General features: G+C 43.7%; 1 protein-coding gene across 1 annotated transcript in view; it reads right to left on the reverse strand.

Moving 5' to 3' along the window:
- Positions 1–17,275, reverse strand: part of LAPTM4B (lysosomal protein transmembrane 4 beta) — a 452,106-nt gene extending 434,831 nt beyond the window's left edge. Inside the window, exon 1 of the mRNA XM_078686987.1 lies at positions 16,892–17,275. Within this exon, the coding sequence (XP_078543113.1) occupies positions 16,892–16,990 (99 nt within the window). The 5' untranslated portion in view covers positions 16,991–17,275. The remainder of the gene's footprint in view (positions 1–16,891) is intronic.
- Positions 17,276–18,099: the final 824 nt, after the last annotated feature.

Consider the following 18,099-nt stretch of genomic DNA (forward strand, 5'->3'; position numbering starts at 1 on the left):
CATTGCTTTGCTGGTTACAGCTTCGGGAGCGCCACGTACCTCATATATATAAATATATATATATATATATATATTTATATATATATATATATATATGGCAGGTAACTCCAACACAATCCTCATACCTCGAGGAAGAAAGAGCGCGGACCACCAAAGCTTCAATTTGCAATTAGTTTATTGCCGTGCGAGGTGTAGTGGAAGCCATGACGCGTTTCATCCCTCCTGGGGGACTTGATCACATGACGCACTCATGGGGGCACAATTGGTTTAAGTATTTTTACCTTTTTTTACTGCTGATACCATGTGATAAGACTTTTTAAAGTGACAGTGCAAGAAAAAAAACACAAATACATTTAAAGTGCAAGTGCAATATATACAATTGACATAATGGGTCCCAGAAAATAGATTACATTTAAAACTCATTGAGATTTGGTAGACGTATTTGCTTCAATGCAAAAATAGATATAAACATATAAATATATAAAGCATCCTCAAATTAATGTATAAATACGAAGGATTAATGGTTTGCCATATACTTGTACTTTTTCCATCTTTATAAATATAATGTTATCACCTCATTTTTTTCATTGATTCTGAGTGGCCTTTCAAAATTAACATTCCTTCATCTACCTTAAATGCATATAACTATCACATTTTCATAATCCGAGTGTTCATCATGTTCATGTGTGGTGCAAAATATTAAGTTAACCTTTCAATTGTGCAAAACCCAATAAAATTAAGGAAATATAGGCAGCAGCTGGATGAGCAGGATTGTTAAATACAGAAACTGGTTGTTATCCTGTTCTTAAAGGAGAGAGGAGAGAACTTTCTTTTAAAAAATATTCAAATAAATATAAATATAAAAACATCTAATTGTATATATACATTAGTCCTTAATTCAATTTCATTTGGATTGGAATGGGCGTTTCTTAAATGGTAGGTACAAGGGACGATCTATATTGCTATATATAGATATAGATATATAGATATATATATAGCAATATCTGAACAGCGTCCCTGGTGTTCGCTGTAGAGTTTTTTTTATCTGTTTCTTTATAGCCCCTTCTCCAACCGTTTGCAGGAGAATTTGTGGTTTTTCAAATCTTTAGTATTCCACGGGGCATATGGGGATTGTCTTTTAGGGAAGAAAGATTTTTTGGGGGCTAGTTTTTCACAAGCCTTCTCGAGCCATTTTGTATATACCATAGTGGCTTCTTTCACACTCACAGAGAGAGAAAGCATTAAGGAGGTTGGTAAGAAGAATGATATTGAAATTCATGTCCAGCTATGATTCTAAAATGTTATTAGGAAATCTTATATAAATTGAAATATGCCATTTTTTCCTAGATTTGTCTTTTGGATGTGTAGTTGTAATATGTTGAGTGCTATTTTTTGTTTACAGCTGCACACAGAGCTGGAAGGACTTTGAATTATGAGTAAGCTGTGCCGGTGGCAGTAGGATCTTAACAGAGGTATCAAGGTAATTTGTTCAACTGCCGGACAATCTTTGACCATGAACAATGTACTTTATGGTTTTGATTAATGGCTGTTGTGCTTCTGCGTACGTATTTATATGAAACTTTCATTGATATCAATTAATTGACATTGCTCACGTAGGTGCAATTTGCGTTATGAATCAACAGAATGCGATTTCAGTAGACATTTATCTAGCACTTTACATTTAAAATGCTAATTGCACTGAATTAACTATTAATTTAAGAAGATTTTGACTTGCGGAATACTTGTAATATTTAATGTCACCTTATTGATTATTATTGTTGAAAACTCTATTCCTTCTTTTTAAGATGGACAAGAAGCTCTATTTGAATTATGTCAACCATACATAGTATGTTTTTTTTAAGTAGTAACATGCAGTGTTTGACAAGCAATCCAAAGATGATGCTTGCTATCATGACCAAGAATAAGTAGGAGCCAAACGCATTGAGCTTTCTCATGGTGTGCAGTGAATAAAGAATATTTTGCACTGAATGGAAGAGTGCAAGAGTGCTGGCATCTTTATTTTGAAAACACAAAAGAGGCTGGGAGAGAATACATATATATATTTTTTTTTTTCCAATGAAAAAAACAAATGTTTAAGGGACTTTATAGTTATTATAACATTTTTAGTTAAAATATATTATTTTAAATGAACAAAAGTACCGCAACTATAACTCGTGCCCTAAAGTAACTATAAGTTGCGCTCCCCGCCAGACGCCGGGTGCCTGACTCCTGAAAACAAAACCCATTCAAGCCAATAATACATGTAGACATTCTTAGAAAACCAGATTAAACATGGACCAGCACGGTTGAGGAAAAGAGGATCATTGGCAGCTTTTAGAGAAGGTCACTCTCTTGTGTTGAGGACCTTGACAGAAAAATACGCTTGCTCCACGGACAGTAATCTGGGTAGAGTACTCTTTCACCTTACTCTGGCCATTAACTTAGTAAATTGGGCTTTACATTTGCAAAGCGCTCTATGGTTCAAAGAGCAAGCAGCCGGTGGAACTACCCTGCACAGACACCTCCTTCTCTGTTTGCCTAATAGTTGACTAATAGATGTGCTAAGTAGAGATGATCCATTGCCGGCATCTGATTGTTAGGATGTATTGCTGAATTTCATGGTTGAGGCGACACCCAAGTAGAGAAATAGGAGGATATACTTGTTGTTACTTGATTCCAATGATGCAGCAATTATTGCTGGACACAAAATGCTCTACAAAAGCAACTAGAGAATATGTATGATTATTTTGTGATGGGGGGCATTAAACTAAACGAAAAACAAAAAATGTGACCTTCTGGCGAGATGGTCACAAATGGTCAGGCTTGTTAAAAAGTGTTTTAAAAAGTGAGAATGGTGAAAGAGTATACTAGAAAAATGTGAATGTCGAAAGTGAGAATGGTGAAAGAGTATACTAGAAAAATGTGAATGTCGAAAGTCAAACCCTATAGAAACTAGCACCTAACTGCTATCACCAGATTTGTATGAAATAGTGGGAAATATCCCAGGACTGTGTGCACACACTATAAGCACCCACTGTCGCAGTGCAGTCCAAACAACTGGACTTTACAACGTTAGACAAAACAGAGCAAACAGTGCACCACCATATGAACGGTTTTACACAATTATGAAATCTATGTCCAATAGTTGTTGTTTACATCATCCTTTTTATATAATAACAATTCAATTAAACATATCAAAAAAACTTTTTCATGTTGATCAGCCAACACGTTTCGTCCAAAGAGATTGGACTTCTCCAGGGCATTTGTGGGGCGCTCCTTGGTATATGAGGTCAAAATATCCATAGAAATAGAATATGACCAGCCTAAGAATGTTGCCATAGAAAAGGCAAACAAATCACCTTGTGTGTTGGTTTAAAATGAATAACGAAAACTATGTTGTGGTGGCCTATATCGGACTTCCAAAGTACGTCCACATGAAAAACAAGTCTTATTATGTATTGTTAAATGTTAATATGCTGAATGAGACCCACGGCGCATCTTTCTAAAAGTGACATTTTTAAAAGGGTATAATAAATTCATTTTTACAAGTAAAAAGGATTTATCATTCCCATTTCAGCGATATAAAACTTGACAGATCTACTCCTTCTCAATCAGGAATTGCAGCTTATAAGTGTAAAAAGGGAATCCCAAAGTTAACCTATAAAAGGGGTAGGCCTCACAGTAGTGAAAAACGAATATGGGTGTCTTTCACTACCAGGGAATGCAAAACGTAAAAGTACATGCCCTACCTTTTGATTACACAGCACCCTCCCCTATGGGCTACCTATGGGCTACATTAGGGGTGACACATGTAATAAAAGAAGAGTTTAAGGCTTGAAAAGGAGTTTTTTTAAATGTCAAGTCGACATGGCAGTGTAAAATGCACACACAGGCTCTGCAGTGGCAGGCCTGAGACATGTTTAAAAGGCTACTTAAGCGGGTGGCACAATCAATGCTGCAGACCCACTAGTAGCATTTAATTTATAGGCCCTGGGAATATTTAGTGCACTTTACTAAGTAAGTAAATGAAGTATGCCAATTGTGGATAAGCCAATGTTACCATGTTTTAAACAGAGAGCACTTGCATGTTAACACTGGTTAGCAGTGCTAAAGTGCACGGAGTCCTAAAGGCAGCAAAAATGAGTTCAGCAAAAAAGGGAGGAGAAAGGCTAAAAGTGTGGGTGTGACCCTGCAGCTGGGGACATTTCCAACACATGTAAACAGCTCAGCTATTTGACCGAAACAAGGAACACCTCAAGACACTGTCTGATGACCACCACAATTAACTTAATACGTTTTATATCCTAATTCCAGGAATGCATCAAGTCTCAGAACATTACAGGCCAAAAGAGAAATTAGGTTAGGTTGCCTTTCATTGCACTGAAGGCCGGGATCCCAGAGGCTGACTTACACTTGAACGAAAGCTAAACTTGTTTAAATTCTTTATCCATGGATAAAGTCTTTTATTGCTGAGATGTTATTGGAACTCTTGTTATAATACCAAAGCAAAACCGTTAACTTATTTTGGTCTAAATGGCCATGAAAACACCACTATGAATTAATTCCAACAACTGTAAAAATTAATTTCATAAAAAGAAATATATATATCCAAGTTTCCAAATCCATGATCATATAATTAAGCCATTACAGATTTAGGAGCGTGTTTTCCCCTTACACGAGTTCATGCTTTACTACATGTGTTAAAACACCTGCTCACGTGTGAGTCCACAATAAATATCACATTGTACTAATGGCAGTTTCGACAACGCCAGTTCAGGAGCCAAGCTATGTCTCTTATCATATATTGGCTCCGGTGACACTGACCATCAGCTGGGAAACCAATGACTGTAGGGTGATCAGCATGACACTGGGGCCGCCCTAAGACCTGGAAAAAGGTTAGGAGTTGAATGTAGGCAGTTACGCATATCTGAAAAGGATAAACACAGGAAGAGACTTGAGCCAAGGTTCAACCAGTAAACAGAGTACCGACACCAACAATGCATTGACCCTGACTGGGCCACTCTACTCTTTCTAATATGTTAAATAACTTACAATATTTACACTGGTTGTGAAGAACTGGATTGTCTCATTAATTCCTAGTAGGAATGAATCAGGGTTTCAACATTTGTGTTGCGTCTTTCTTCCTTGGGAACCAAACAGCACAGCTGGTTGGTGGCATCTACTGCTGTGTTTCAGGTCCGCCGTTAGCTAGACGAGAGCCTGGGGCCCTCTAGATCTGTTTGTCCGGGACCAAGGTTGGGATTTGTGAATTGGGTTGTCAATGGAGCAATCCTGTGTGCCCACCCCTAGATGAGACAATGGATCAGCCGTAGCAATATTACTTACAACTACGTAGAGAGACAGTGGTACCAGCCTTCAGATAGTAGCAGCAATGACTGTAGGGTGACCAGATTGTAAGTGTTTCTTATGTTTAGGGTCCAAAGACCTGGTCAGGAGCTGTGAGAGGAGTGTAGATTGTAATGCATACCCGGACACGCCAGCACAGGATGAGGCTTGAGGTACAATTTAACGAGTAAGTGGGAGGCGTACACCAGTCTAGTGAACTCAGCCTCCTTTTGGGCCCTATCCAAACTCCTTCATTCACTGGATCGGCCATCTCTGACATTTGCTACATTTTAATCTAATTCCAGATAAGCTAACATTTTCAGTAAGTGGATTCTTACATTAATGTCTTGTATAAATAAAGATGGCTGGCGGAGTTATTCCCTCTCCATTGCATTGATGGGCAGTTTGCATCGCACTGCAAATGTTTCAATTAACAGTGAGGATTATTGTCCATGTTTCAGGTATCTGCAGCTCCCCGTCGACTCTTAGATACGTCGGAGAGCACCGCTTTTCATTCTGGTTTGTGGCAAACGATCGCCCCCTATAAACAGCAGCAACCTTTCCAGCAGCCGCCATTACATAAATCTACCGGCGGCCTCTTACCTCACAAGACAAATCCCTCTTAGGCTCCAGTGCCTCTCAAGGAGCTGTTAAAACGAATTATACTCTGGCAGGTCTGCCCAGCGGCATCCGTCTATTTTATTATCCTCTGCAATAATCGGCCAGACCACGACTACCACCAGAAAACACTTTTTTTAGGCTAGGGTTTGAAAAAATGAAGGCACTGTTCATATATTACAAAGTATTGGGAGAACAATCTGTTAACACTAAATTGGTGTAGCCTCTGCACTTTAAAACAAAGTAAATAACTTAATTAAATGACGAGGTGTTATTTTCTGAAGCATAAAATATGACAATTGCACTAACTGTGCATTCGCTGCAGTGGGTTTGTGTGCAAACGGGGTGCAGCTGTCATTAGTGCAACAGGTGCAGTGGCAACGGGGGCCACGGATATCGGAGGGGGGTCCACTGGGGTTAAGGAGACGCCGTGTAAGAGGGCCCTTGGCACCTTTACTTCGCCACAGGTTGCATGAGACATGGGGATATGGGAGGAGGTACAAGGTGATACAAGAGGGCCCACGGATACCCCTAATCTCTCTCACTGGAGCAAGCCCACTTTTTTTTATTCGTGCTCAGTAGCGACATTGACACTTCTAAAACTCGCCCTGTTTTCACATTTTTTCTGCTAAAACATTACATCAACGTTTGTTCCAAGTCTAAATATTTCATGACTATGACTGTGAGCTCTCTTGATCTATTGAAGGAGCTGCCTTAGTATCAGAGTCAAGGCTAAGATGGCGTCACGGATGACGCCATGCCAGAGGGCATCCTTTCAGATTTTAGGCATGTTAGCAGGGAAGCTTCCCAGTACTGGGACGTAGGGGCCCAATGAGGACTTTCATAGTGGGCAAGATAAAGAGGGTCTCTTTCTTTCCTAACTGGGTAGTTGCAAGTACTCTTGTTGAAGTTAATCGCTTTTTGTCACTCATAAATGATTGTGGGAGGGAGTGGCCTCCAGAATAGTTGGGCCTGGTGGTCTTTGTCTGCAGAACCTCCTGCCAGGAGGGCCACTGGTTAATGGTAGGAAGAGGGCAGTGCGCAAACCTGGTCAAAGGTATTGACATGAGAATCATTTTGCTCAGGAATGGCTCGGTCTCAGCGTGACTGCTGCTGCACTGAAGGTCTGGCTTCATGCCTATCAATCGACCTGAAGGTGCATGAATGAGAACTTTACCAGTCCCTTGAGTGAAATAGGTCACGTTTGTTTGATGTTTCTTTGATGTAATGCACATAATGAATTCAGTCAAGGCCTTTAACTAAAACGTATTGCTCCACCTAAGCCATGAGCGGTTGTTTGCGCTACCTCAAGCCTAGTGAGACTGTGCCTTATCTGCATGGGGCCTCGAGTTGTGCATGCACCTTGCACAGGGGTGTAACGTAAGACCCTGCAGCCTCTTCTGTGAAGGGGGGGCCCAAATTCCCCAGGGGGGCCCAAACCTTCAAGGAGGCCCTATTCAGATTAAGGCCAATTAATACTTGTGAGATGTGGGAGACTAGGAGAACCCTCATCACATTCTGTAGAGATGGCCCATCATTTTGTCTCGTGCCGCTGGTCGTGCACCCACCTGCTGCGCCACTGCCCCAGAGTCGGGCTAAGCAAGAGCCAGGCTCAAGCCTGTAGCAAGGGCCGGGCTCAGCTCAAGGTTCTGTTGGAACCTTGAGCTCATAATGAGCCCAGCTTCCGCCCTCCCTCTACCCACTGGCATAATGAAACTTGAGGGGGCCCGCAATGGACGTAGTGGGGCCCCCACCGGACTCAATCTGGAGCTGTCCAGCCAGAGTACTGTGCTGAGGAGACCCCTGGAGCTTGCCCCCACCCCCACACCACAGAGGCTGCGGGGGCCTGTGCTACACCACTACCTCTACCCAGATTGTGGCGTAACGGCCAGAACTGCAGAATGTGGAACTGGGGAAGCAGATTCGAGTCTCAGCGTCGGCTCAACATCCTGTGACTCTAGACCAATCACATAATCTCCCCATGCCTATAAAAATGCATATGACCTTGTGTAACATAAATGATGCTTATGTAAAGCTCCTCAATACCTTTGGGTGGAGCTAACCCTATAGTTGAAAAACTAGAGAAAAATGCTCTAAAATGTAAAAACAAAACCTTAATGTAAGGGAAGACAACTAGATGCCCATCTACTGACTGATTTCTAGAAAATGAAACCAGAAAACCTAAATAAAGCGAGGCCTCCCTGCTTAAATTGTGTGATCGCGCGCAAATATTTTATTTCACCAAAACTCTTTTTTCTTCATTTTCACATATGAAAGCACTTTCAAAAAGTTCAGGCTACCGGTTGTACAAAACTATCACTTTTAATAAGTACTCAGTGCAGTGCTGTAATGTTCACTTTAATGTCAAAGCTACCACGTCAAAGGAATGCACTTTTTTGACATTTGAAGAGACTTTATCAGGTTTTGCGTAATGTTTATTGTATGATTTACATGGCAAATATTTTCAGGGCTCGGCTCGTGCATGGGCTCTAAGATCTGAGACAGGCTGGCTCGGCTCTCCCAGTTAATTTCTTGTCTCGCCCACCTTTACTGACAGGCCAGCGTGTAGACCGTTTTTGGCTGTTTGTCAGCCTTTTTTGTGGTCTGCTGGGCCAGTTTTTACTGGTAATTTCCCTGAAATTAAAATAAACATTGCATGCATCAAACTCCAATCCATTTGGTCTTCTATACCTTTCAAAATACTTATACAGCGACTTTACAAGTAAGTTCAAAACTGCCCCAATCTGAAAACATGGGCTACTTTTTTAAGTCACTAATTCACTAATTGAGGCCACTTTTATTTTGGTGCCCGGGGCAGTTTTCTGTTCCAGCCCAACCTTGCCTCGCCCTTGGCCGGCGTGGGGTCCTGTGACCCGCTTAGAAGCAGCGCAGCGTCATCCCCCGCAGCTTAGCGGGCAGAATTAAGCTTTTGTTATACAACCATTTATCCGAGAGATGGCACGGCCTCCATGTGTGTAGCGATGCATCGAATTCTTTTTTGTCTATTTATTACTTGTTGGATCATAATGTGTTAAATGCTGCACCCCTCGCACCCAATATTTACATAAAAATGAACTGCAATAATCAAAATAAAAGCAGGTGCCACAGGACCTAAACACATCATAAATCAACCGAAGACAGGTTGTGTTGTTTCATTTACTTCCCTTTGTTTGCTCTTGCTTTAATCAATAATGTTATATCATCATACATCCTCGTTGACATGTTCTTTTGTTAACAATTGAAACCCTTACTCATACTAAGACACTTCAGTCTCCTGAGGAGTTCACCCGGAAGCTGAACCTGCACTCTCCGCGTTCCATCCGTTTCAAGAGGACATCGCATCCGGGATATGTAAGCATGTATTGGTTGCTTGAGGTAGGCACTGACAGTTCTTGGCAATACATATGAAGTCACTCCCGGCCCCTCAGGTCCTGATGAACAAAGGGCCAGGTAAGCGGGGTGCGCAGTGCACAGAGGGCTGTTCTGGGCACTGCTTCTAGCCCAGGTGCTATGGCACACACCTGTTCTTTTGGTGACCACCTCCCTCCAGGTCATTACGGACACTGATGCCAGTCCTGAACTTATAAGTAATAGCCTAATACTTTCTGGGTGTTGTGTTCTTGTTTTGCTCCCTTAAACTAATGAGACACACACACCTGAAAATAATAATTTGTAGGTGAAAAGTTGAGGGTTGGAGACAGTGTCTGTAATGACCTGAAGAGAAGTGGTCACCCAACGGGCCCTCCAGCTGCCCCCATTATAATGTTTTCACAGGGAGTTTGGGTAAGAGGTACCAGCTATAACTCCACACCAACATGGGATATGACATTATTGGGCATTAACCCATAGTGGAGTCCATCCCATAGCAAAGTGGTGTGACGGATATACTACCTTTAGCAAAAAAATAATTTCTAGCACGGGGACCTAAAATAATGATTCTTAACTTCAAAATGTAAACTGCACCTCGAGCTCCAGTTCTTTTGCCAACCGTGTCCATTTGACTAGGTCTCAAACTAATAGGCCTAGTGACCCAGTAGTCTAAAGCATCCAGTGCTGTGAACTGTGTTTTATCACAGAGGTTTGAATTGCAGCAGGTCCGCAAAGACATCCAATTGTTCGAGGTCGATTAAAACGAGTATCATTGGGTGGATAGCAATAAACAATCCATATCTATCAGTAGTGCCAATATATCTCCTCGGGTGCGAATGTGGGCTCTACAAATAGGCCTATTATGTCATGGAAAGGAGATGAGAGGCTCATTGAAGTTGCAGTGTTGGTAGAGTGCTCAACACGTGGCATGCTTGCACAGGAAATACCCCACCATTCACAAAGAGAGTGCTACTGAGAGTGGGCCTTATGTGTATGAAATAGACCCAAAGTGCCAGTGTTGACATCAGTCCAAAAAAAAGGGGAATTAATACAGGACATAGCTATTAATGTAAACTGTTGGGGCTTTAGTGCAGTAAGTTGGGGGTTGCACGACTAGGAACTAGAACCAACTCTGGCAAAAATGCTCAAACTAGCACTGATTTTGTTTTTTGTTTGCCTCTCGCTTTCTCCCTTCTTTCTCTCCAGGCCTCTGCTCTACCTGCTGCTATAAACCCTGGGTAGCTGGAGAAAATGACAGAAGCAGCAGCCGTAGCCCTTAAAACCAGCTTCCAATTGCACCAGCCACCCCGAGAAATGCGGGATAGCATAAATGGCCAGTGCTGCCATGGGCATGAGAAAGCAATAGCAGAGTTCCAGAAGCCAGTTTACAGAGGACGGGGCATAGGTGCTGTGGTGTGGCATTACAGCCCAAAGTGGCAAACTGGTGCCGCAGGGCTACATTACTACAGACTGTGCGATATTAGTGAAAAGTCAAATTGGGTATTAGTGTAGTAGATGTAAGCTGGCATTTGTGCAAAAAGAGAGATAGTTTCACAAGAAGTGGCTGCCTTTAGATCACAAGAGGGGGAAAAATACAGGAAGTGGGGCACTTGTTTAACAAGCATTGGTAAAGCCAACAGGTCTCGCCTATGCAAGAGCTATTGGCAATGTGTTTTAGCCGTTATGTACACCAGTGTGGCTGCTGTTCAGCATCGCTAAAATGTAGTGGTGTGGAGTTGGGTAGATTGGAGTGAGGTAGATTGGGCAGAATGGAATGGGGTATATTGGGGTATAGTGAAGTGGGGTAAACTGGCATAGGGTGGGGCACACTAGCGTAGAGTGTGGTGGATTGGGGTAGATTGGAGTGAAGTGGGGAAGTCTGATTGGAGTCAGGTAGATTGGAGTGGGGTAGATTGGTGTGCGGTAGTTCGGGGTACAGTGGAGTGAGCTATATTTGGGTACACTGGAGTGGATTGAGGTAGGTTGGGGAAGAGTGGAGTGCAGTGGATTGGGGTAAATTGGAGTGGAGTGGGGTAGATAGGAGTGGAGTAGACTCAAGTGGAATAGATTGGGTGGATTATGGTAGAGTGGAGTGAAGTGGGGTAGACTGGAGTGGAGTTGGATAGAGTGGTGTGGGGTAGTTTGGGAAGAGGTGGAGTAAATTGGAGTGGAGTAGATTGGAATGGGGTGGACTGGAGTGGGGTGGATTGGGTTGGGGTAGACTGGAGTAGGGTAGTTTGGGGTCGAGTTGGGTTGGATAGAATGGAGTGGGGTGGGGAGGGGTGGAGCGGGTTAGATTGGACTCGAGTAAGGTAGATTTGGGTGGCATGTGGTAGACTGGAGTGGGGTAGAGTGCACTAGGCTATATAGGGGTAGAGTGGAGGCGGTAGATAGGGGAAGAGTGCTGTGGATTGGGGTAGTTTGGAGTGGTGTGGGGTACATTGGAGTGAGGTAGAGTGGGGTGGGGTAGATAGGAGTGGAGAGAAGTAGATTGGAGGAGAGTGGAATACATTATGGTTGAGTGGGGTGGAGTAGATGGGAGTGGGATAGATTTGGTGGATCATGGTAGGCTAGACTGGAGTGAATTGAAGTAGGTTGGAGTGTAGTTGAATAGAGTGGTGAGGGGTGGGGTAGACTGGGTTAAGGTGGGGTGGATTGGAGTGTAGTAGATTGGAGTGGAGTATAGTAGATTGGGGTAGACTGAAGTTGGGTAGATTGGAGTAGGGGGTTGGAGTGGGGTAGGGTAGATTGGAGTGGGGTGCAGTGGGTTGTATTGGACTGGAGTGGGGTAGATTTGGGTGGCATGTGGTAGACCGGAGATGTGTAGGTTGAGTAAAGTGGAATGCAGTCTGGTAAATTGGGGTAGAGTGGAGTGGGTAGGTTGGAATGGAGTAGATTGGGGTAGAGTGGAGTGGGGTAGATTTGAGTGGAGTTGGATAGATTGGAGTGGAGTCGAGATTGGAGTGGAGTGAGATAGATTGGGGAAGCGGGGAGTGGGGTAGATGGAGTGGAGTGGGGAAGATTAGGGTGGGGAGGAGTGGGGCAGATTGGGTGGATTAGAGTTGGGCAGATTGGAATGGGGTGGGGTAGACTGGAGTGGAGTGAGTTGGATCGGAGTGGGGTAGAGTGGGGTGCGGAAGAGTGGGGTGAGGTAGGTTTAAGTGGGGTGGGATGGGGTAGATTGGGGTAGAGTGAAGAGGAGTAGATTGAGGTGGGGTGGGTGGAGTGGAGCGGGGTCGGGTAGATTAGAATGGAGAATGGAGTAGTTTGGATTGGATTGGGGTACAAGGGAATGGGATGGATTGGGGTACATTGAAGTGGAGTGGAGTAGATTTGAGTGGTGTGCAGTAGAATGGGGTGGAGTGGGCTCGACTGGAGTGGGGTGGGGTTTACTGGGTTAGACTGAGTTGAGTAGATTGGAGTGGGGTTGACTGGAGTGGAGTAAGGTAGATTGGAGTGGAGTGGGTTGTATTGGGGTACATTCAGTGGGGTAGATAGGAGTGGAGAGGGGTAGATTGGAGTACAGTGGGGTAAACTGGGGTGGAGTTGGGTAGATTGAACTGGAGTGGGGTAGATTAGAGTAGGGTGGGGATAATTGGGTTAGACTGAGTGGAGTAAGGTAGATTTGAGTGGAGTGGGTTGTATTGGGGTACACTGAGTGGGGTAGATTGGAGTGGAGAGGGGTAGATTGGAGTAGAGTGGGGGTAAACTGGGGTGGATTTGGGTAGATTGAAGTGGAGTGGGGTAGATTAGAGTGGGGTGGGGTAAATTGGGTTAGACTGAGTGGAGTATGGTAAATTTGAGTGGTATGTGATAAACTGGAATGTACTGGCATAGACTGGGTAAGAGTGGAGTGCAGTGGGGTAAATTGGAGTGGGCAGATTTTAGTGGAGTAGGGTATAATGGATCATAGTGGGGTTGATTTGGGTAGATTAGGTTAGAGTACGGTAGATTGAAGTGGGGAAGATTGGGTGGGGTGGAATAAATTGGGATCGATTTTAACGACGTGGGGTAGATTGGAGTGCGGTAGAATGGAACACGATGAGTGGTGTGTCGTGTCGTGGAGTGAGTGGTGTAGATTGGAGTGGCATGGAGTCGAGTGGCGTGTCATAGAGTGGAGGGGCATAGAGTGGAATGGCATGTTGTAGTGTGGAGTGTCATAGAATGGAGTGATGTGGAATTGCATAGAGTGGAGTGAAGGGGCATAGATTGGAGTGAAGTGGCATAGAGTGGATCATGCGTATTGTGGTAGTGCACTGCCATTACAGGCAACACATTTTCAATTAAATAACATTAAATTTTCACCTAAATATGGTTTTACTGCACACAAACAATAAAGTGTGCAAATGTCATCACCTAGCAGACTGACGTGTTTTTATCATATTCAAATATGTGTTTCTACCACACTTCGGAATTACAAAAAAATGTGCTTCATTTGAACTAATTCTGATAAATTTTGAAACATCAGCACAGTTCTTGTTTTTGTGTACTTGAAAAAAAAATATCCTACACCCTCTCCTCTTGCATGAATACTCTGCAGGATTGTCACATACATTCTCTCACTTTGAAGTCAGGGAAAGAAAATTGAACACGAAGTTTCCTCAGAAGAGAGAGCTTGACATTTGACATCTGTCTTTGAATGCACAACAAATATGACAAGATAAGAGCAGGATTTAAAGGCCTGTTTTCAGAAAGAGAGGTTGTGGAAGAATACAGTACACAAGATTTGGGCAACAGGAGGGACGAACTCAAGCTGGACAGCATAAAGCAAATAAAGCCAGCAAACAGAAAGCCAGAAAATGTGAGCTACAAACCACAAAGCCAATGGTAAGCAACGTGTGGAATGCATTCCTAGGTCCAGAGGCAGCTTGCACAGGTAAATGCTGTGGGGTGGGGGCAAAGGTAGTGGAATCCGACATACGACGGGAATGTGAAAACTAACTAAATTAATAAAACCACTTAACTTGCGCTTGCTGCATCACCGAAGTCTGCGTTGCGGCGAGAGCAAGGTAAGTGGTTGTATTTATTTATTTAGTTAATTTTCACATTCCCGTCGTATGTCAGATTCCACTACCCCCCACCCCACCCCGCTTACTCCCCGGCTCACTGCCCCACCGCATTTATCTGTGCAAGCTGCCGTTGCCCATGTCAGCTTTCTGAATGTCCTGAAGTTGTTTTTAGCAAACCAGACAGCAGGTAGGCTTCAACCTAAAATTGGGGCACTGGTTTATAACATTGGGCATATGTGCATAAGAAAGGCACATTGATGCAGAAGGTAAGGGCACTGGCTTGGCTTTATAATGGACATTAGTGGTGAAGAAGGGCATTGATGGATAAAGCCAATCATTGCTACAGATGGTCGATCTTCAATCCAATTACTTGGGGATTTTCAGGATGGGGAATTAGAACAATAGTTATGAGAGTTTTGTAATGATGACTGCCTTGGATAACTGGCGCTGTGCCACAGATGCATGGGTGAGGAATGATTACCCCAAACGCCACAAAAACTGAGATTAACCTGCAGACAGTGGCACAAACGCCAACCTACCACCATATGTCATAAAGAACTGGGTACCACATCAAGAGAAATGAAAAACTTCAAGGTAACCATGAACTTAGACCTATTCCTGATACCACATGTCAACAATGTCAATGTGAACGCATTCACCACAATAAAAACACAGAGATTCATCTTCCTGTACCTTGGATACCAATAAAAGCTACAATCTATATTCACCCTCGTGATCTCCAAGGCAGACCATGCAAGCTGTATATAGGTAGGGGCTTGTCCCTCATTATACACAAATTACAAGCCCAGAATGCTGCAGCCAAACTTCTTCTCCACCTACACCCCTAGGCAGATATACCAGCAGTCTTACTAGCCCTCACTGGCTGCCTGCAGCTAAGCGATCACTGTTCAAGGAACTCTGCACTGTCAGAGAACCTCACAACTAGAAGAAGAAGAAGAAGAAGAAGAAACTTTATTGTATAGTTAATTAAAAACCATTACAAAAATACAGATATGATAACCTCACAAAACAACTCTACATTAGAGATTAGCACCATGGATCATGGATCATGGATCACTGTGCCCTCTTACAAACAGAAATCCATATTAGGTTCCTCATTATTGGTCCAAGCAGCAATTCTCTACAACATCTCGCTAAGCAAAATACAAAGTATACAGGAGCAAATGAAATTTAGACGACAGGTGAAACCCTGCTTGTTTACGAAATACATCCTGGGCTACTGGTCCAAGCTAGAGCCTGGAACTGAAATTTACCACCAGTACTGCGTGGCACACGGCTATAATCTCCCTCGGTCACCTGCTACGATGTGATGGCAGAAACAGGGACCACACCAAGACTAGAGGGACATTGTCCTTCTGCCAAATGTGAAGTGGTTAAAAAAATTCATATCTAACAGCTATTCAATCATGAGATTGCTCGTATGAGTGGGATGCAACTAACCATACCACTATAAACTAACCACTATATGCCAACTGGACAGTCACATAATGTCAAAACATGATCAGCTGCACATTGCTGGCCACGAAGGATTCTCACAAGGAACTCCCTCAAAAAACTCCCTGAAGAACAAAAGAACGCGACAACGAGTGAAAAAGCCTTGTTTACGCAGGCACTGGTAGAGTAAGCATTTACTATGTTAAGAGCCCCCTGAGAAAGAGCAGGTACGGCTCGAAATTAAATACATTGGGTTTACAGTGAACTGACCAACAGAAATGTGATGTTTAAAAGGAGAGAGTTAACATTTGAACACATGGTAATTAATGTAAAGGCTTAGCTTTCATACAAATCAAATAAATCTCGATTTCTAATCATAAATACAAGATTATTAAAATGCCTTAAATGCTGAAAATCATTACAAGTGGCGATCTGCAGACGGGTTGCCAGCAGCAACATGCGTATGCTTCACCCATGGACTCTAAGACTGTCTAAGACTGTCCACTCCTGCAGGGTCCGACAAGCTATGCAGACAGGCCGACCATTCATTACTTGACAAAGTTGAAAACCAATAATAATGGAACGTGCGTAGTCAATCACAGATGCCAGCACGTCACCACGGCAAGTCTCGCTCTCACACACCTGTCACCCTTCATACCACTGAACGCAGAACCCTAAAACAATATATGCACCTCTGATCACTCACACACGAACCGAAAACACATCTGATTTATAAGCTCAACACAAAGGCACCACACATTCCACCACCACAAACCCTACACGGTGCAGCGTGCTAGCCGTGTGGATCAGCACTGCAGCGCCTCACATTAGGGTAGTAAGTAAGCACTATATAAATACTGCAACACAATAGGTTCCTGCATTAGTTAACTGTATTAGGTATTTACGCAACAGGTTTCAACAAATAAATGCAATACATGCTGTGGCAGTAGTGTAAAGGGTGGAGGCATCAGTGTAACAGTTTTACGCGTTATTGCAGTATGTGCCTCATTAGTGCAATGGAAGGCAACATCATGGCAGGTGTTTGGCGGCGGAGTAAACTGAAGCACTAATGCAAAGCTCCTCGCATTCCTCACCAGGTACCAGACTCCGAGGATGATGGTGCCGGTGCGGACATGGCAGCACAGGCAGCAGCTGTTGGAGTAGAAGCGAGCCCAGGGGGAGTGCATCTTCATGACCGCGTCCCGCTGCCCTCCGCCAGTGTACCACAGGAACTGGGATGTCCGGCTTTGGTGACCGGGAAAAGGTGCCCCTTGTCAGCCCGGGTCCTGTCTCTGCTGGGCCGGGTCCTGTGTCTGCTGGGCCGGGTCCTGTCTCTGCTGGGCCGGGTCCTGCGTCTCCTGGGCCCGGTCCTGTCCCGGGATATGAATGCTCTCCGCTGGCTGCCGCGGAACTGACAGCTGGGGTCCGGTCCTTGCTGCAGCGGCCGGTCTCAGCTTAGGTCCCGCATCACGTGACCCACGCGCGTCCCCAGAGCCCTAGTTCAGAACCTTCCATGACGTCATAAGGCCGCCTGCAGCATCTCGCCGATAGGTGGCGCTGTGCCAGGTAGACACAGCACCCATGCCTGAATACAGAGTAGAGCCAGCCCTCCCGTTTTAACTCCGCAGGCGCTGTCCACACAGACACAACAGAAACTAGCATTAAACAAACCATCTTTTCTGTTGCACTATCAAACTATAGTCTGAGCTCGCCAAATGGCCTTCAAAACTGACCTCAAAGCTCTCCTCCTTCAATGACACTTCCAAATTTAATTCACGCCCTCCCTATTATCTGAAGGAAGTCCTTCCATTATAGGAAACTATGTTCTACATTACTATAGAAGTGCCTTCCCAATGTGTTCTTGTGGTTTGAGAGTCTACCATTTATTGCAGTATTATACTGCTACTTGTATTGTGTACTCCTTTGTAACATGCACACGTCACTTTCCCTCTTGTAATGTATCCTTTGCAACCTCTTGTACTTTGTTTGCTTTTGATACATCCACAATTGCCACCATTGTCTCATGTAACGTAACGTTTGTTCTTGTATTTTGAGTATCTGCCATTTAGTGCAGTATTATACCTCTTTTTGTACTTTGTACGCTTTTGTAACATACACACGTCACTTCTTTTTCCTCTTGTAACGTATCGTTTGCTACCTCTTGTATTTTGTTTGCTCTTGATACATGCACAATTGTCACTATTGCCTTATGTAACGTAAAATTTGTAACTTGCTGACTTGCAATTTTTCCTCATGTTTCACTACTGTTCCTATTGTGAAGTGCTCTGAGACCTTCGGGTGA

This window comes from Lissotriton helveticus, chromosome 4_1 (genome assembly GCF_964261635.1).
Source record: "Lissotriton helveticus chromosome 4_1, aLisHel1.1, whole genome shotgun sequence".
NCBI lineage: Eukaryota > Metazoa > Chordata > Amphibia > Caudata > Salamandridae > Lissotriton > Lissotriton helveticus.